The sequence below is a fragment of the Spea bombifrons genome, chromosome 1 (assembly GCF_027358695.1).
Source record: "Spea bombifrons isolate aSpeBom1 chromosome 1, aSpeBom1.2.pri, whole genome shotgun sequence".
Taxonomy (NCBI): Eukaryota; Metazoa; Chordata; class Amphibia; order Anura; family Pelobatidae; genus Spea; species Spea bombifrons.
In genome coordinates this window covers 77,285,978-77,302,998 of record NC_071087.1, presented here as the reverse complement: position 1 = coordinate 77,302,998, position 17,021 = coordinate 77,285,978, and the positions used below count along the sequence as shown (strand labels likewise).

The 17,021-nt window shown below is 39.9% G+C and overlaps 1 protein-coding gene across 2 annotated transcripts in view; it reads left to right on the top strand.

Annotated features, from left to right (window-relative positions):
- KCNN1 (potassium calcium-activated channel subfamily N member 1) overlaps positions 1 to 16,412 on the top strand; it is a 54,131-nt gene extending 37,719 nt beyond the window's left edge. For both annotated transcript variants that reach the window (XM_053464383.1, XM_053464377.1), the window contains 5 exons: positions 3,506 to 3,647; positions 5,055 to 5,165; positions 5,632 to 5,759; positions 14,121 to 14,190; positions 15,056 to 16,412. In XM_053464383.1, coding sequence (XP_053320358.1) covers positions 3,506 to 3,647; positions 5,055 to 5,165; positions 5,632 to 5,759; positions 14,121 to 14,190; positions 15,056 to 15,340 — 736 coding nt within the window. In that variant the 3' untranslated portion in view covers positions 15,341 to 16,412. The remainder of the gene's footprint in view (positions 1 to 3,505; positions 3,648 to 5,054; positions 5,166 to 5,631; positions 5,760 to 14,120; positions 14,191 to 15,055) is intronic.
- The last annotated feature ends 609 nt before the right edge of the window (positions 16,413 to 17,021 follow it).

The window sequence follows — 17,021 nt, the reverse complement described above, 5'->3', positions numbered from 1 at the left end:
TAGACTGCCATCCATATGCCTTAGCATGCCCTGTTACATGCTATGTGCCTGCGGCATGCATGTGAGGGTTTGGTGAAGCTCCTACTGCATTGAGCTAGTCAGACATTAACCTCTTCATGCCAGAGAGGCTTCAGAGCTCAGTATAAAGCATGCAGACAGCATGGTCACACTTAAAGGCTGATTCTTACCGATTTAAAAGCAAGATGCAATGCGCTCTGTAAAGGGCATGTTGGTTGTTTAAGATGTCAAATTCCACTGAATGGCATGATTAAAGGCCAATCCTTACTGGGACCAGTACTGTATGTAGTAATAATTGTGGCACTTTTGAAGATCAATCCCTCCTTCAATGAAAAGTATCCAAACAACATTGTTATATGTGAATGCCTGCAATGGCTAAAACATACTTCTGACAATTATATGTTTAAAATAAGGTCTATCATCAACATTGTGTATACATATACAAGCACAATTCATCATCTTGCTATTTTTGTTTTTTACTGTCTGGGAAATTGATTCCCATAATCATGTGGAGGAGTTTGCAATTATAATAGCTCAGTTTTCAAAAAATATTTATGCTATGTTGCAGCATAATTGGTAACGATTAACACAAATAAATCGACATTTATGGAGAAAAGGTCTGGGTAGTATTGCAAAAACTGAAGTCATTTTCCTTTCTTTTTTACATGTCATACAATACCAGATTTGCTATAGTTTTACAATGTTTACTAAAGTAAATAGTGCTGATAATGTGAAAATCCAGGGCAAATCTGGACATTAGACTGATGTTACAACCATTGGCTCTTTCTTCCATCCCCTACTCTGTCAACCAAACCTCGACATTTGCATTTCTCCCTCCTGTGCCAACCTCTTTATTTATTTCCCTTTTCTCTTTTCTTTAAGCCCTTTCTTCTCTGCAATATCCATTTGTCTCTTGCCTACATAAGGGAGCAGTCATTTTTTTTTACAAGAAGGCTTCTTTATGTAACATCAAGTAGTTCACCTTTCACCTCTGCATTCTATATTTATTATGTTAAAAAAGTGCAGTTTCACTTGGCCCTACCCCTTTCAGGTTGATGGCACCATCAATATAATCTGAAAATGCTGAATGTATGTGTATTTACAAGTGCACAATTCGGCATTTTTAAACAGTTAAAGTTCACACAAGAAAGATATGTTGATGATAGATACCTTTTTATACATCAACTTATGTCAACGTGAGCCAACCGCAGAGAGACGGTTTTTATTAGAATTATGTTAATGGACGCTACATGTTTGGACAGATGTATCTTAAAATAAATGTGCATGAACACTGATATGTTTAAGGGTAAGTCCCTCTTCTTAGTCTGCGCTTGGTCTAAAGTCTGTGAAAATTGTACTAATTTTAGGCCAAAAGTATGTGGACATCTGACCATCACCCCAATAGGAGCTTGTTAGACAGCCCATTGGCATTAATATGGAGTAGTCCCTATGCCACTCCCCTTTGAGGCTATAACAGCTTGTGTCCGTGAGGATTTGTGGTCCAAAAGAGCATTTGTGAAATCAGGCATTGATGTTGAATGAGAAAGCCTGCCTCACATTGAGCATTTCAGTTCATCCCAAACATGTTCAGTGGGCTTAAGGTCAGGGCTCTGTGGAGGCCACTCAAGGTGCTCCACACCAAACTTGTCAATCTGTGTCTTTATGGACTTGTTTTGTGCGCAGGGGCACAGTCATGCTGGAACAGGACATGGTTTTCCAAAAACTTGTGCCACAAAGATGGAGACATACAATCTAAAATGTCTTTGAATGCTGAAGCATTAACATTACCTTTCACTGGAACTAAGGGACCTAGCCCAAACCCTGAAGAACCACCCAGGCTACCATCCTTCCTCCACCAAACTTTACAGTTGGCCCTATGCATTCTGGTAGGTAGGATTCTCCTGGCATCTGGCAAGAGCCGATTTCGTCCATCAGACTGCCAGATAATGAAGCATGGTTCATCACTCCCGAGCACACGTTTCCACAGCTCTATGGTGGTATGCGTTACAAGACTCCAGCCTGTGCTTGGCATTGCAGAGAGTGATCTTTGGCAGCTGCTTTGCCATTTTCATAAAGCTCCCAATGAAAAGTGCTTGTACTGCTGTTGCTTCCAGAGGACAGGCGTTACCCCATTCTTTGACTGTGCGTAGTCTACCACTTTGTGGCTGAGCTGTTGTTTTTGGTCCATTCGTTTTCAGACGAAAATCGGGGGGCATTTTTAATTTGGAAACAAAATTATTTTGCCAGTTCCCACATTCACTCTTATTTAATCTCTCTCACTCAGCTTCATTCTTTTTCATTCTCTTTGTATCACTCTCTCTAAATGTTTTCCTACCTTCTTTGCTAACCACTTTTGCTTCAGTATCACCTTGTTTTTCATATTTTTCCCTCTGTCTCTAATCTTCTTTCCTTTATCATCTATCTTTGTCGTCATCTCCACACACATAACCTGGCCCAAACTTCCAGTGAGGTCCTCTCCGCCGATCCTTCAATTGGCGGAGAAAACGTCACCGAAAGTGCCGCCATTATGCCCTAAATGGTGGTGTTTTCGCTGACATTCTCTCTCTCGATCCTCCAATTGGGGGAGAGTAAGTTAGCAACAAGTCCACCTTAGGGCAAAATGGCGGCGCTTTTGATGACATTCTTCCCCCGATTGGAGGATCTGGGGAGAGGATGTCCCTGGAAGCGCCTGTCATTTTGGCCGATGTTCGCACCAGGTTTTGACCACAGAGATACGGACAAAGCGAGAAGATAAAAGATAGAAGAACAAGAAGATGCGGAGTGTGAGGGCCTACAGATTTCGGCTGAATATTCTGAGATTGATTCGTGAGGGGTCAGGTTTAATTGTCGTGGCTTCATTCATCATTGAATTCGCCAAAATTCTGTTAATTTGCAATTCATACTAATCCAAATGAACAAGTTTACTCTTTAGTATGACTCATTTTACTGTGAATGTTTGTCTCTTTAAATGACATTCCCATGTGCTTGATTTGAGACACCTGTTAGCAATGGGTGTGGCTGAAATACCTAAACTCAATGATTAGGAGGGATGTCCACAGACTTTTGGCCACATAGTGTACAATCCTTCCCATTTCAATGTATTTTGTGATGTTACAAATGTTTCATACAAAAGTATATGCTATTCTCATGTTAATTACAGGGGCAATTGGAAACATCGCTATCAGTACCATCCTTAAACCCTAACTACCCAGAAAGTCTCATTTAGACATATAAAAAGTAATTTATTTAGAAGAGATTTCAGGTTTTTACTGAGATTTGTAAATTCTTTATAGTCTTTTAAAACCAAACATTTTTACACAAATTCCCTTCAGGATTGTGCCTTTAACACTTGCCATGCTAGGTTCCTTTATTTATTTTATTGGGGCACTAAAGTGCAATTTATCCAGACATGATACATTTTTAGGGATAACCCATTTGCTTTGTCAGGCTTACTAGCTATCCATCTTTTATTTTCTTTCCCTGACAGGTACCATGACAAACAGGAGGTGACCAGTAACTTTCTGGGTGCCATGTGGCTCATTTCAATTACGTTCCTGTCCATTGGGTATGGAGACATGGTGCCCAATACATACTGTGGCAAGGGAGTCTGCCTACTAACTGGCATCATGGTAAGACTGCCACTGTCTCTGATGTTATAATAGCTTCTGTTTTTGCCTTCAATGTCCTCTCTGTCTTGTTCTCTTCATCTTTTAACTTCCTACACTTCCACCCACCAACGTTCTTGCAAACAATCCACTCTCAACTCACATAGTTATTTTAAAGGTAGCTCACTTGAGTTGACGCAATTTATGGATTCATTAATCTGAGTTGCAAATGCGAGTTGTAACTTATCCAAGCACCCTTTGAGTCCCATGAAGGTTGACAATAAAATCACTGTCCATACCCTTTGGACTCAAAGGCTGCATCTTTTGAGGAAAAAACCATGTTCACTTACCTATACCCTAGATCATAGCCTCACATTTAATTTTGTGATCTACAGATGAGTACCGTATTGGCCCGAAAATAGGCCGCACTTTTTTCCCATAATTTAAATCTTTAAAGTGCGGCCTATAATCGGGGTTTAGCATACTTACCTTCTCCAGGGTGTCTGGAAGACAAGATCAGAAGACTGCAGAGTGTTTTCTGTAGTGCGGACCGGCGAAAATGCGGTCCCCCAGCAACACGAGCAGAAACTTTAGTTCCGCCCTGATTTTTTTATTCCCAACGTTGATGTAGATAGAAACATAGAAAGTGACTGCAGATAAGAACCAGTGGGCCCATCCAGTCTGCCCAACCTCTGAGTACTTTCCTTTAGTACCTGCCCTTATCCTATATCTAGTTTGGCCTTATGCCTATCCCATGCTTGCTTAAATGCCTTTACTGTATTTACATCTACCACTTCTGCTGGAAGGCTATGAGATGAGGCAGACTGGTGCAGGAAGTGGAGGTCACGTCTTCTGCATCTACATCAACGTTGCAAAACTTTAGGTAAGGAGGGTGGGAGCGTCCAACCATACATTAAATGTAAAAAACAAATAATAATTATATATATATTTTTTTTTTTCTTTAAAATAGCACCAAACTATAAGGGTGCTGCCTATAATCGGGAGCAGCCTATATTCAAGCCAATACGGTATATGCAATCTTTAATTTAACTCTGATGCTGTCATATGCCAAAGAATATGTAAATGTTAGCATTAGAGAGCATATGACTGCAGTTGAGTTTGGACAGTGAAGTGAAGTTAACTCAACTGACCACATAATCAAATAGGGACATTTGTCTCTAAATTCGGTGTGCTTTTACATTCTAGTTCTTCTCTGTTGTGTACTATCATTATATGTAAACTCTTTGTACTATGACTTTCCTTCAATTTTTCCTGACATCTTTATTACTACTTTTAGCCTGCATTTTCTTTACTTCTGTGTACCTTCTAATTCTTCTATCAGTGTTTCCCCTTTCTTTTCTTTCATTCCTTGTGTCACTCAATCTCTTTCTGCTCCATGCTTTGCACTGAGCCTGTCCTTTGCTTTCACAGGGTGCAGGCTGTACAGCTCTGGTGGTTGCTGTAGTTGCAAGAAAATTGGAGCTTACCAAAGCTGAAAAACATGTGCACAACTTTATGATGGACACACAACTTTCAAAGCGGGTACAGAGTGGCTTGGGTAGCAGGGGATGGGGAAAACAGAGTAAAAACAGAGAAAAATAGGGTCACATGGTAACATGGCATGTTTTAGGGGATCCAAAACTGTTGTACAGACCCTCAGTGGTCCTCAAAATAATACTATGATTGAAATAGATAGCTGGGCTTTGTATAAAATATTTTTGTGTCACATTCTGGCTATTGTAAATTGCACAGAAAACTGGAAGTTGCCCTCTAGATAAAATACTATTTGCAAACATTTTAAGATCATCTAGTACATACCACCATACCTGAGAACTCTCCAGGTTTAATGTCATTGGTCCCGCCCACTGACACCATGTGATGTTCCTGCTGATTGCTGCACACTTGCCTCTGTATATCCTGTGTCTTATTATGACCCATAGGTGGTATTGTTGGGGTACTGTAGTGCTCCCCTACAACTTCCTCATTCACTGTATTTTCTTCTGTGCAGGTGAAAAATGCAGCTGCCAACGTGCTCAGGGAAACGTGGCTCATCTACAAACACACCAAGCTTGTGAGGAAGATCGACCATGCTAAAGTACGCAAACATCAACGCAAGTTCCTGCAAGCGATTCACCTGTAAGTGAGAGGAAAGGAGAATAGAAGTGAGAGGAAAAAGAGAAGAACGAAGTGAAGGAATGTGAGAGAAAGAGAGAGAGAGGGTAAAAAGGAAGATAAATACAGAGGAATGGGAAAGGGTTGAGTACTGGGAGAGGCTGATAGAAGGTAATGGGGAAAAAAGAAAAGACAAGTGAAGCAATCATTGAAAAATGAGTTGTGCGCATTTTCTTCTGTTTAAATACATGTGTGTTTATTCTCTTACATAGGTGGACTCGCATACATAAACATTGTTATACTCTACAGAGGGAAAATCTTATCTTATAATTTAAGTTTAGTTAAGTAAAAGTTCAGGCGCTAAACAAAAAATATGTATGTGTATAAGATAAGGTGAAAATTAAAATATATTGTAGCAGGTGTTGCAAACACTTAAGTATAACCCCTTTCTACCAAAATACAAATAAAAATTCAATAGTGTTGTGCAGAAATATTTGTGCCAATTTAAAAGGCAAAATATAAAGTGACTGTACATAATACAGACAATATATATGAAAAAGATGTGAATAATAAAGAAACAATACTTATATTTTTCGTCTCTGTGTTCTGTCTTTTTTCAATTTTTCAGTTGTGATTTTTCTCCCAGTGTTTTAACATATGTAAGAAAAAAGAGTAACATAGTGTTTTCCGTAAAAGCAGTAAATCTGTAGCAGATATTTTAAGTGCGGTATCCCACTCACATAGATGAGAGCATTATAGTTTGCTCTAACTTTCTGGACATGAATTGAACGGTTCCACCCGCCAAAAGGATTGTATGGGCTTCCAAAACTCCTTCCCGAAGAAAACAATTATCGGTCCGATAAGACTATGTTACTCTTTTTTTCTTACATATGTTAAAACACTGGGAGAAAAATCACAACTGAAAAATTGAAAAAAGACAGAACACAGAGACGAAAAATATAAGTATTGTTTCTTTATTATTCACAACACCTTTTTCATATATATTGTCTGTATTATATACAATCACTTTATATTTTGCCTTTTAAATTGGCACAAATATTTCTGCGCAACACTATTGAATTTTTATTTATAATTTAAGTTTGCAATTGAAAATGGGGAAAGTCCCTTGATGGTTTCTATTAATCCCAGAAATGTCTCCTAAACCCCTGTTAAGCTTAACAGAAAAAAAAGTAACTTGGTCTTTTGCTTTAAATGCCATAAACATAGGCACCGTAGTCAATGACACTTTAAAAACATGCCTCACCAAACAAACACTTAGTATCAGTAATTTCAATTTGAGAAAAAATAATTATAGTTACAAAGAGCATGATATCATATCTGAACCACACAACTTTCTTCCTAATAGAGTTGGTGTAAGGCAGGCCATGCCAACTATGTTTAAGTTTGCTTTTTAATGAGTAGCAGGCTTCAGCTAATAGGCAACTTAATGGTTTTCTTATTGTCATCTATGATTTTTATTTTATGTTGATATGTTTAACTTTAGTGATAACTTCAGAATTCATTACTTGTCTCAAATGAGAAAACAAGGCAGAAATCTGTACTTTAATCTGATTGGCTTCTCTCTTTTGCAGTTTTGCTGCTCACACTGATATTAGTAAGATAGATTTTCTTTAAAGCATACCATTTGTCAGTTTGATTTGTCTCCACACTGCTCTATAAATATTTCAAAACATAATTGAAATATAAACAAGATCAGTATAAAACATGCTATATAAAGTACCGTATTTCCACATGTATAAGACGCATTTTAGAAAAATTTGGGGTCTAAAAACTGGGTGCGTCTTATACAGTGGTGGTAGTTTTTTTTTTTTTACCGTAAGGCTAGGTTTCCACTTGGGTTTTTTTAGCTAAAAACGCCTATAAAAACGCCAATAGCGCCACCTGGCGTTTTTTTGTGAAAAACGCATGCAGCCAGATGTTAGCTGTAATTCAATAGGAAATCGCAAAATGCCATTTCCACCTGGCGTTTTTCTGTTTGGCGTTTTTTTAGTCCTCTTTGGCGTTTTTCTGCTTTTTTGGGCTCTGTGGCAGTTTTTCAAAACTGCAGCATGTTGACACTCTGGCGTTTTTTGCAAGAAATCTTGGCTTTTTTTCTCCAATAGAAGTCTATGGGAGAGAAAAAACGCCATGAAAAAGCCATGTGGGTTTATTGCCTTGGCGTTTTTTATGGCGTTTTTTCCACAGTTACAATGCAGAGGATGGACCCAGTATCTGTGTGTCCTACGAGAAATAGGCTGAAAACAAACAGTTTCACACAAAACAAAGTCCTGGACTGGTGAATTTTACACCATTTGGAACAAACATGCCATTACAAACAAACATACGCGACCGGATCCTGCGTGCCAAAAGCAACAGCAAACAATTTGCACCATCATTTGGGGCCAATCTTCCCAGAGGAGCAGACATTCGAAATAAAGCATGCCTTACAAACCACAGAAAAGAGACAAAAGGGTCTACCAAGTAAATGACATCAGGAGGGGGCAGATACTTGCCATTTATCCTAATCCCTTTTAGCTGGGTGAAACTTCTAACTTGTAAAGGCTGGAAAAACTGCCTAAGGTCAAAAAAAGCAATTTCCACAGAAAGGCTAAAACGCCAGAAAAAACTGCAGAAAAAACGCCAAAACGCAGGTAAATGCAGCGGCAGTTTTCTTGGCAGTTTTCCTGGCGTTTTTCATCAAGAAAAAAACGCCGGACAAAAACCCAAGTGGAAACCTAGCCTAAAGGAGACCTGGTGCTTACCTCTGTGTTGCTCAGCAGCGTCTCTTGATCAGTCGAGGTGACACAGGAACTCAGTGGAGTCACGTGAATGTGCATCACATCACATGATTCCGCTCCGTTCCTGTTTGAGCAACACAGAGGGAAAGAGAGGCCCCCAGGGAAGTCTGCGAGCGGGACCAGAAGATCTGCAGTTCAGGTAAGGGTGGGGGAGTAAATTAATGAATATATGTGTGTGTGTGATAGCATGGATCCGTGTGTAGGGGGCACAGGGAGGCTGAAAGTGATGCGCATGTACTGGCTGCCTGAGCATGATAGGAGTGATTGCTAACAATTGCTAGCAGCTGACATCAATCACACTCATATCATGCCCAGGCATCCAGTACAATAACTTTATGAAATATATATATTTTTTAATTTCGGGCCCCAAAATTAAGGTGTGTCTTATACATGGCAGTGTCTTATACTTGGGGAAATACGGTATATGTGAAAAGCTCAAATTAATTGAGTTAATACACTTGATAATGGAAAAATATGTGAACATAGGGCTGCCCCATGTGTATAATACACATGGGGCTTGGAGAGTAAGTTTCATACTCATTCAAATAATGATCACTCCTTTACTTTTCTTACCTTTGGCTAGAAGCCAGGGCTGCCTGTCTCCCATCCACACTGCCCATTCTTCCCATCTCTGTCCACACATTTCTCCTTAGATTATGCCCATACTAAGGTTGTATCCCACCTACCAGTAAACTTAAGACAGAAGTGTGCAAATCAGCACATTTTAATAAAGTCCCAGGCACCAGCCCTTAGAATGGCACAAAACTCACCTGCCGAGTACAGAAAGTCCTTCAAAATGCAGATAAGGACACGGACAAGAGGTCAGCTTAGCTCAAAGTAATTTCCTAACAAGCCAACCAGACTCACTTAGCTCTAAGAGAACAACATGGTCTTACATTCTAGCAATTTTTTTCCCTTAATTATGAAACCTTTTTTCCCACAAATATACAGGTGACCTACCGTATTTCCTGCTTCCAGCTGTATTATACAGCACTTTCATCCATGTGTTCTGGGATCTCATGCACAAGAACATACCAACACGAATCTGGGGTGGTGTGGGGTGGACACTGCTAAAAATGGAAAGATACTGGTAGAAAAAGTGGGTTAGGAGCTGAGGCTCAGAGATTTTTAAACAGATCTCCCATGCCTTGGTTTATACCTTAGACGTTGTAGAGAAGTACTTGTCGCTTAATCCAACACCAGTTGAGCAGTGAATCAATGTGACGCCCCTTTTACAGAAACAATAGTGATTTGTGTGCTTAGTGGTAACTCAAAAAGTTTGAAATTATTATTATTTATTGTTTATATAGCGCCATCAAATTCCGTAGCGCTGTACAATGGGTAGACAAGACAACTAGTATGTAACATAACAGTTTGACTTACAGAGACAACAGGTGAGGAGGGCCCTGCTCAAACGAGCTTACAATCTAGAAATGTGCACAAAAGAAAAATGTATAGTGTAATACTGTAATGGTATAATAATTCTGCTGCTTGGTAGCGCACTCGCAAATGCATGAAGGTAAGAAGGCTCCTCAAAATCAATACTGATGGTCTCCTTGTCCCCCAGGTTTCAGAAAACTTGGAGAACAGGACAAATAAATATATGTAACAAAATGTATTCAATAAAAATAGTACTTTTTACATTTAAAATATGGTACATCCAGCATCTATAATATTTTCAGGCAAGGATCCAGGTGGGATAAGAAAGCAAATGTGAAAAAATTATATAAATAAATTATGAAAATAAAAGCATCAATAAATACAAAATAAAGCACCACTTATAACATGAAAGCATTTGTATGTTCCAAACATATAGTGTTGGCAGAAAATGTAGCACATTTATAAATAGAATAAAAAATATTTAGAGGAGTTAGAGGAACAATTAAAATATATATATATTATTGTAAATGATAATACAAATTGATTTATTGATAACTAATTTCGTATTAGTTTTATATAAATGAAAACATATATAGAATCATGAGAAGGTCAAATTCTGTGTGTGAACCTTGTAAAGTATCTAAGTTATAAAGCCATTCCATTTCTTTCTTTCCCACTTCCTTAATACTATTGCCTTCACTCCAATGATTTTTTTAACCTTATCTATGGCACAAAAAGGTATACCCTTAGTGTATTTGTTGTGACATTCTAAGAAGTGTTTTGACACTGAGTGTTGTATAACACCTTTTTTTGAGATTTCTAATGTCCCTCTAACCTCTTCTATAATGTGTGGGAGATCCTTCCAGTGCTGCCATCACAAGTTTTAGGGTCCCTTACAGAACAAGTGGTCACCCCCCTTCCCCAGATTAGCGGACGAGATTACACACAGGCATATATATATATATACCGTATTGGCTCGAATATAGGCCGCACTTTTTTCCCCCACTTTAAGACTTTAAAGTGGGGGTGCGGCCTATATTCGGGGTCTAGTGCCCGACGCCCGGGACATGCAGTCCCGGGCGCCGGGCAGGCAGCGGGGTTAGGATACAGATCCCCCGCAGCGGTGCAGGGGACCTGCATCCTACTCTCGGATGTCCTCAGACAGCCTCCCCTGCCAGCACTTTCCACGGGGAGGGGTGCCGGCACGGGAGGTTGTCTAAGCGCATCGTCTGGACGGTCACCGGCTGCAGCGATGCGGGTAAACAGCCTCCGGGTTGTTTACCCGCATCGCCGCAGCCGGTGACCGTCCACACGATGCGTTTTGCCTCTGCCCCCAAGACTTACCGGAGCAGACTCCCGGGTGTCTTGCGGGGCGCCGGCGGGGGACATCTACGCAATACGCGTATACAACTTCCGGTTGTATACGCGTATTGCGTAGATGCCCCCCGCCGGCCCCGCAAGACACCCGGGAGTCTGCTCCGGTAAGTCGGGGGGGGGCAGAGTGGCATATCTCGGGGGGGGGGGGCAGTGGCAGCATATCGGGGGCAGAGGAGGGCAGTGGCAGCATATCGGGGGCAGAGGAGGGCAGTGGCAGCATATCACGGGGGGGCAGTGGCAGCATATCTCGGGGGGGGGAGGAGGGCAGTGGCAGCATATCGGGGGCAGAGGAGGGCAGTGGCAGCATATCGGGGGCAGAGGAGGGCAGTGGCAGCATATCACGGGGGGGCAGTGGCAGCATATCTCGGGGGGGGACAGTGGCAGCATATCTCGGGGGGGGGACAGTGGCTGTATATCTCGGGGGGGGGAGACAGAGTGGCAGAATGTTTTTTTTTTTTTTTTGGTGCTTTTTTAAAGAAAAAAACTTTTTCTTTAAAAAAGCACCAAACTTTTAGGGTGCGGCCTATATACGGGGGCGGCCTATATCCGAGCCAATACGGTATATATATATATACACACATACACTGATTCACAAATGCACGCCCCTTCACATACACATAAAATACATTTTACATTAAAGAGATTATTAGGAAGCTATTACCAGACATGAGCAGTCCCAGACAATTAACGCCCTCCATTACCCGGCATGAGCATCTCAGACAATTGACCCCTTCCATTACCAGACATAAGCAGTTTCACACAATTAACCCCCTCTAATATCCGATATTGCACAGACACACTGTCATACTCTTGTGCTTTAAACGTTTAACAAACTAAAAAGGTTTTATGTCCGTGAAAAAAGGATTTCTGGGTCAAAAAGGTGTTACTTTTTTGTTCTCTTTGATTTAATAGGTATATATTTGCTTCCTGAGGTTCTCAGAGAGGTTTTTAGAGGCGCTCCAAGTTTGAAACAAAAACTCACAAGGAGCTATACCTCTAAAATCAAAGAGAAAAAAGTAATCACTTTTTGACCCATAAATCCATGCTTTTGGGGTACCACTAAGTCCACAAAGCACTGTTTTTTGTTTTTATCTTGCTTTATATCTGCCTTAGTTGTATCTCCATTCCCTACCTTCTTTATCATTTTATTTTCTTAGCAACCATGTTCCACCGCTCTACTTTCTTCCCCCCTCCACTTCTACTATTTTCCTAATACACAAACTTTTTCCCTGTATCTACAGCCTTTGTTTATGACCGACTCTTCTTTCCACTCCTTTTCCTTCTGCATAACATTTGCAGAACAGAAGGCCATCTCCGGTGGTGGAGCCGCCTCCATCTCCGGTGGTGAAGTGCTGTCCAATGCTAACTGATGTTGGTATATTGGGTTATCAAAGCAATAGATATCTTCTTCCTCGCACTTTGTCTTGAGAGAAAGAATACATTTATGTTCAAGGAATGCTCTGAATACCAAGCTAGCTTCCAATGACTAGTTTACAATGTGTGGTTAACCACAAGTTCTTCTGGCTAATTTCACCCAGCTAATTTAATCGATAAATAGCTAATAATCATTTTTAATAGCTTTTATAATGTTTGATTATCCTCTATTAAGGGCTTTGCATGTGATTTTCACAGGTAACCTTCCAAACGTTTCCTCCACCCCTATATTGCCCTGTATTGTTGTTCCAACCAGCACTGTGAAATAGATGTGTTACAGCATGCTGCTTAATGTCCTGTTTGTTATCGACAACAAAAAAACTGTTGTGTTTTGTCTTTGTTTTGCTAATTCATCCCCTACAGGGCTCAGAAGTAAGTTCCTATTTCCCTTTCTTTTCCCTCCCAGCCAAAAATTTGCCTTTTTTCAGGTTTCTGTATCAATGCTTGCCTGCATGGAAATCTGACCCCAGTACAATCTTGGTTCCCATCTCTCAAATCGTGGTTTTTCATTCACTGAAGAATGATGAAACCTGGTTGTTCATAATTTCCTTTCTCCTAATCTGATGCTGCTTTGTATAATGATTCAGGGTTACTTAATAATTTATTTTGCTTGACAAATAATTTAATAGAAACCCCATTACTTTTGTAGCCTGCCCAAGGATAGCATTCATATGGGCATTTTACAAATGATCTATTAACATTAGATAGAAAGGCCTAAGTGTGTGTTATCTGTGGATAGTCCTACAGTGGCCCTCCGAGTCTATAGGCTGATAATCTGAAGCAAGGTGGCAATTTACCTAAAACAATAAACTGAACCTTTCGAAGGCTTTTAACACTCACAGCCTCACAGGGATGTTTTTGAGACCTGGGCATGCCATTCACACAGAAGCAGACTCTGCATCATGTTATAGAGCAGCACATTCATTTTCAGGACGGGTTGCGGTGGCTGTTGCAGCTTCACACCAACTTCTGCTTTGACGCCTGGGTTGTCAGCGATGGTCACATACAACAGACAATGCATATTTATGCATGCAAAGATGCTTATGTACTTGCAGTATTTTCCCCTTTAAGGGAGGTTCAAGGCTTTGCAAGCCTCTTGCAATAACCAATTCTTAACTTGTGCTATGCGGATTTTAACTTTGTGCTCACTCATTTCAAAAAAATAACTTTGCATGGTCCGATGCATAAGCACAAATGGCAGATTATTAACCCTGTCAGTGCTAGATATTATTGCTACCAGATATATTTGTGCTGGAAGGGTTAATGTTTTTTTTATCTGCTTTGTTTTTCTTTTTTGTGGGTGCAGGGAAAAAGTCAGTGGCTTTGCATGTGTCATGTAACTGGGTGTCAGGAAGGCCAATCTCCCATGTGAGCTTCATTGTCTTCTCCCCTATAGGTTGCGAAGTGTGAAAATGGAGCAAAGAAAACTCAATGATCAGGCCAACACCTTGGTAGATCTAGCAAAGGTGAGTGCAATGTAGTGGTAACATTGACCATCACAACATTGAACCCCATAACCTCATTGATGATTACAGGCTTCCCTAGTAGTTTAAATTAAGTTATTGAGACAAACTCCCATTGAGGTCAGCTCAATGCAGGGCAACACAGACTTCTTTAGCTTCTATTGGAAATACTTATATATATAAAAACACCAAATAAGCAAACATTCTTCCAGACTGGAAGAATGGACAATGATTTCTGTTATTAAAAATGGCAATTAGCTCTTCTGCCTTACCATCCTCTGTACAGAAAAGTACTGGGAGAAATGTAATTCTTAGAGGAGTAAGCCAGCCAGTGTCCCAGGACCTTTGTGTGGACTTCATGGTAATACAATTTTACATGTCAGAGGAGGCTATTTGTCTATAAACAAAATGTTTTCAGCCTGGCTGAAGAGTTTCTAAATCACTATGTAAGAAATTGTGATATTTGTCTTTATATAGTACTTGTAACCATTACTTATACAATATGTTATGGTGCTTAGGGTTCCAGTGCAGTTATTAAGTGTTCACAAAACAACCACTAATTTTGTTTATGGCAACTTTGGCAATGGAAGTTATGACCTGCAGGTCAGGAGCCTAAACAGATTTTGGTTCCATCAGCACAGAACACACAATATCCATGTCTAAGTGAAACAGGCTTTTTGTGCAAATGTGGCGAGGAAGTCACATCACAACTTTACCACATAATGTTGGTAGTGACGTCACATCATAAATGAACCCCACTTATATCATTACCATATTCTTTCCCGATACCTTGGGAGCAGAATGTTTTATATATATATATATGTAGTACATTTTTAGTAACTTACTTTGTTTGTTACTTTCAATGTAGACGCAGAATGTGATGTACGACCTCATGTCTGATCTACAAGAACGTAACGATGACCTTGAGAAGAGGATAATAACCTTGGAGACTAAGATTGACTCCTTAAATGCCTCCCTCCATGCTCTGCCAGGGCTCATCGCTCAGGCCCTGCTCAGAGAGCAGGGAGAACTCTTCCTTCTTCGCTCTCACCGCCCCTTTCCCCCATCTAACAGCTCGGACAATTCGTGGAGTCCGCCACGCAGGCGTACCTCTCCTTCCACCGCCCCCCACACCTCTTCAGACAGTGGCTAAAGAGGGGAGTGGAAAGATGAAGTCTTGATTGGGAATAGTAGAGTGAAGACTCACTAATTATCCATAGCCACTGTGTGGTTTGATTATGTCAGCTTTTTTTCTTAAAAGCCTTGGATATTTGTTAACCCCTGCGGGTTCTTTTGAAAATGCTGGAGTGAAAGTTCTATCAAAATTAACAAAAAATGTTTGTGTAAACACGCACACGTGTGTACGCGCAGTGGCGCGATTATCCCCTACCTGCAATATACCGGTAGCTGAGTATAAGCAGTCATGGGGTAAGGTCCAGTCTAGACAGATTTCTTAAATAACCCGCTAATTATTTTTCAAAATGAAATTTATTTTCTTGAAAAAGTAGAAATCAATTGGCTGCCTGATTTTATTTTTAATGCATTTTCAGAGTTCTTGCAGTCCTGGTTTTCCACAGACAGTGGGCAGGCAGCCATATTTTTTTTGTTTTACAAAATATATTTTGGAAAGGTTAGAAAATTGAGGAGGGTCTGTGTGTGCGACCCCCTTTGATATTATGGGCTTGAGTGTAAGTGGACTTTAGGTTGGTGAACGTGCGTGTGGGTGTTTACATACATAAATATATGTAAGCATGTATATATATATATATATATATATATATATATAATATATATACATACTGAATAAAGCAGAACTCTGTATTTTTTTAAAACTTTCGTTGCTGGAGTAGTGTAACATGTAATATACCAGTGTTACTGCCCCACTGGGTGGCAAGTATTTAAGTAGAGTGGCTAGGTGGATGACACTTGAGATTGGCACCAAGTTCTTAGAAAAAATGGAAGAAAAGAAAACGAAACTGATAAACTGACTGATAAAGAAAACATAAGAAACATTTAAAAGAACAATCATTTCCCTCCAAGTAGTAAAATTGAGATAGCTAAAGTAGTAGAATGTTTGCTTCTTTAACTCTCCCAACAGTCTTTGCTTAGTTTAATGTTTTACTGTAGTTTAACTGTAATTTTCCAATGGGTATATAAATGTGTGATGAAAACAAAGACTATACATTGTTTTAGGGAATTAAACCAAATGTTCATGAGAACAGTCCAAAAATAATTTCCTCGTCATATTGTTTGAATACACATTATTAAGCACTGTGGCTCCCAGATGTTTTTAAGCATTTAGGGTTCAAGAAAAGCCTGTTGCCTAAGATATATATATGCTTGCTTGCTTGGGCATGCACCCATTTTGTAGCGTGGATGTAAGATAAAGGCAAAAGAACAGTCAGCTTCTTTCCCCTGTGCTAGATTCAATGCTAGCTCAAGGTTTTCAAGGCTTCCATCTTCAGCTAGAGATATAAGTTAGCCTGTTTATTTACTGATCAGTTTAAATTGTACAATTTGGAGCTAGTCCCAATCTTAACCTGACAACCACCAGCCTGAAGATCCCCCTATTGCACCCAAAGGGCAATGTAGGGCTCTGTGATGCCACCTTAGAAAAGTTGTAGTCTTCCCATGGACATATTTGTCTTTATCAATGGCTTAACCCTAGCTTAACCATGTCTTCAACTGAGCGATATCATATTTATTGGGAAGATAGAATATTTTTGGAATTATATAGATTGTTAAGTGGTATCTACTGTATCACAGATGCCATAAAATGTAGGTGAAGATGTTGGTGACTAAATTGCAGTTTTATTTAAAAACTGTTCCATGTT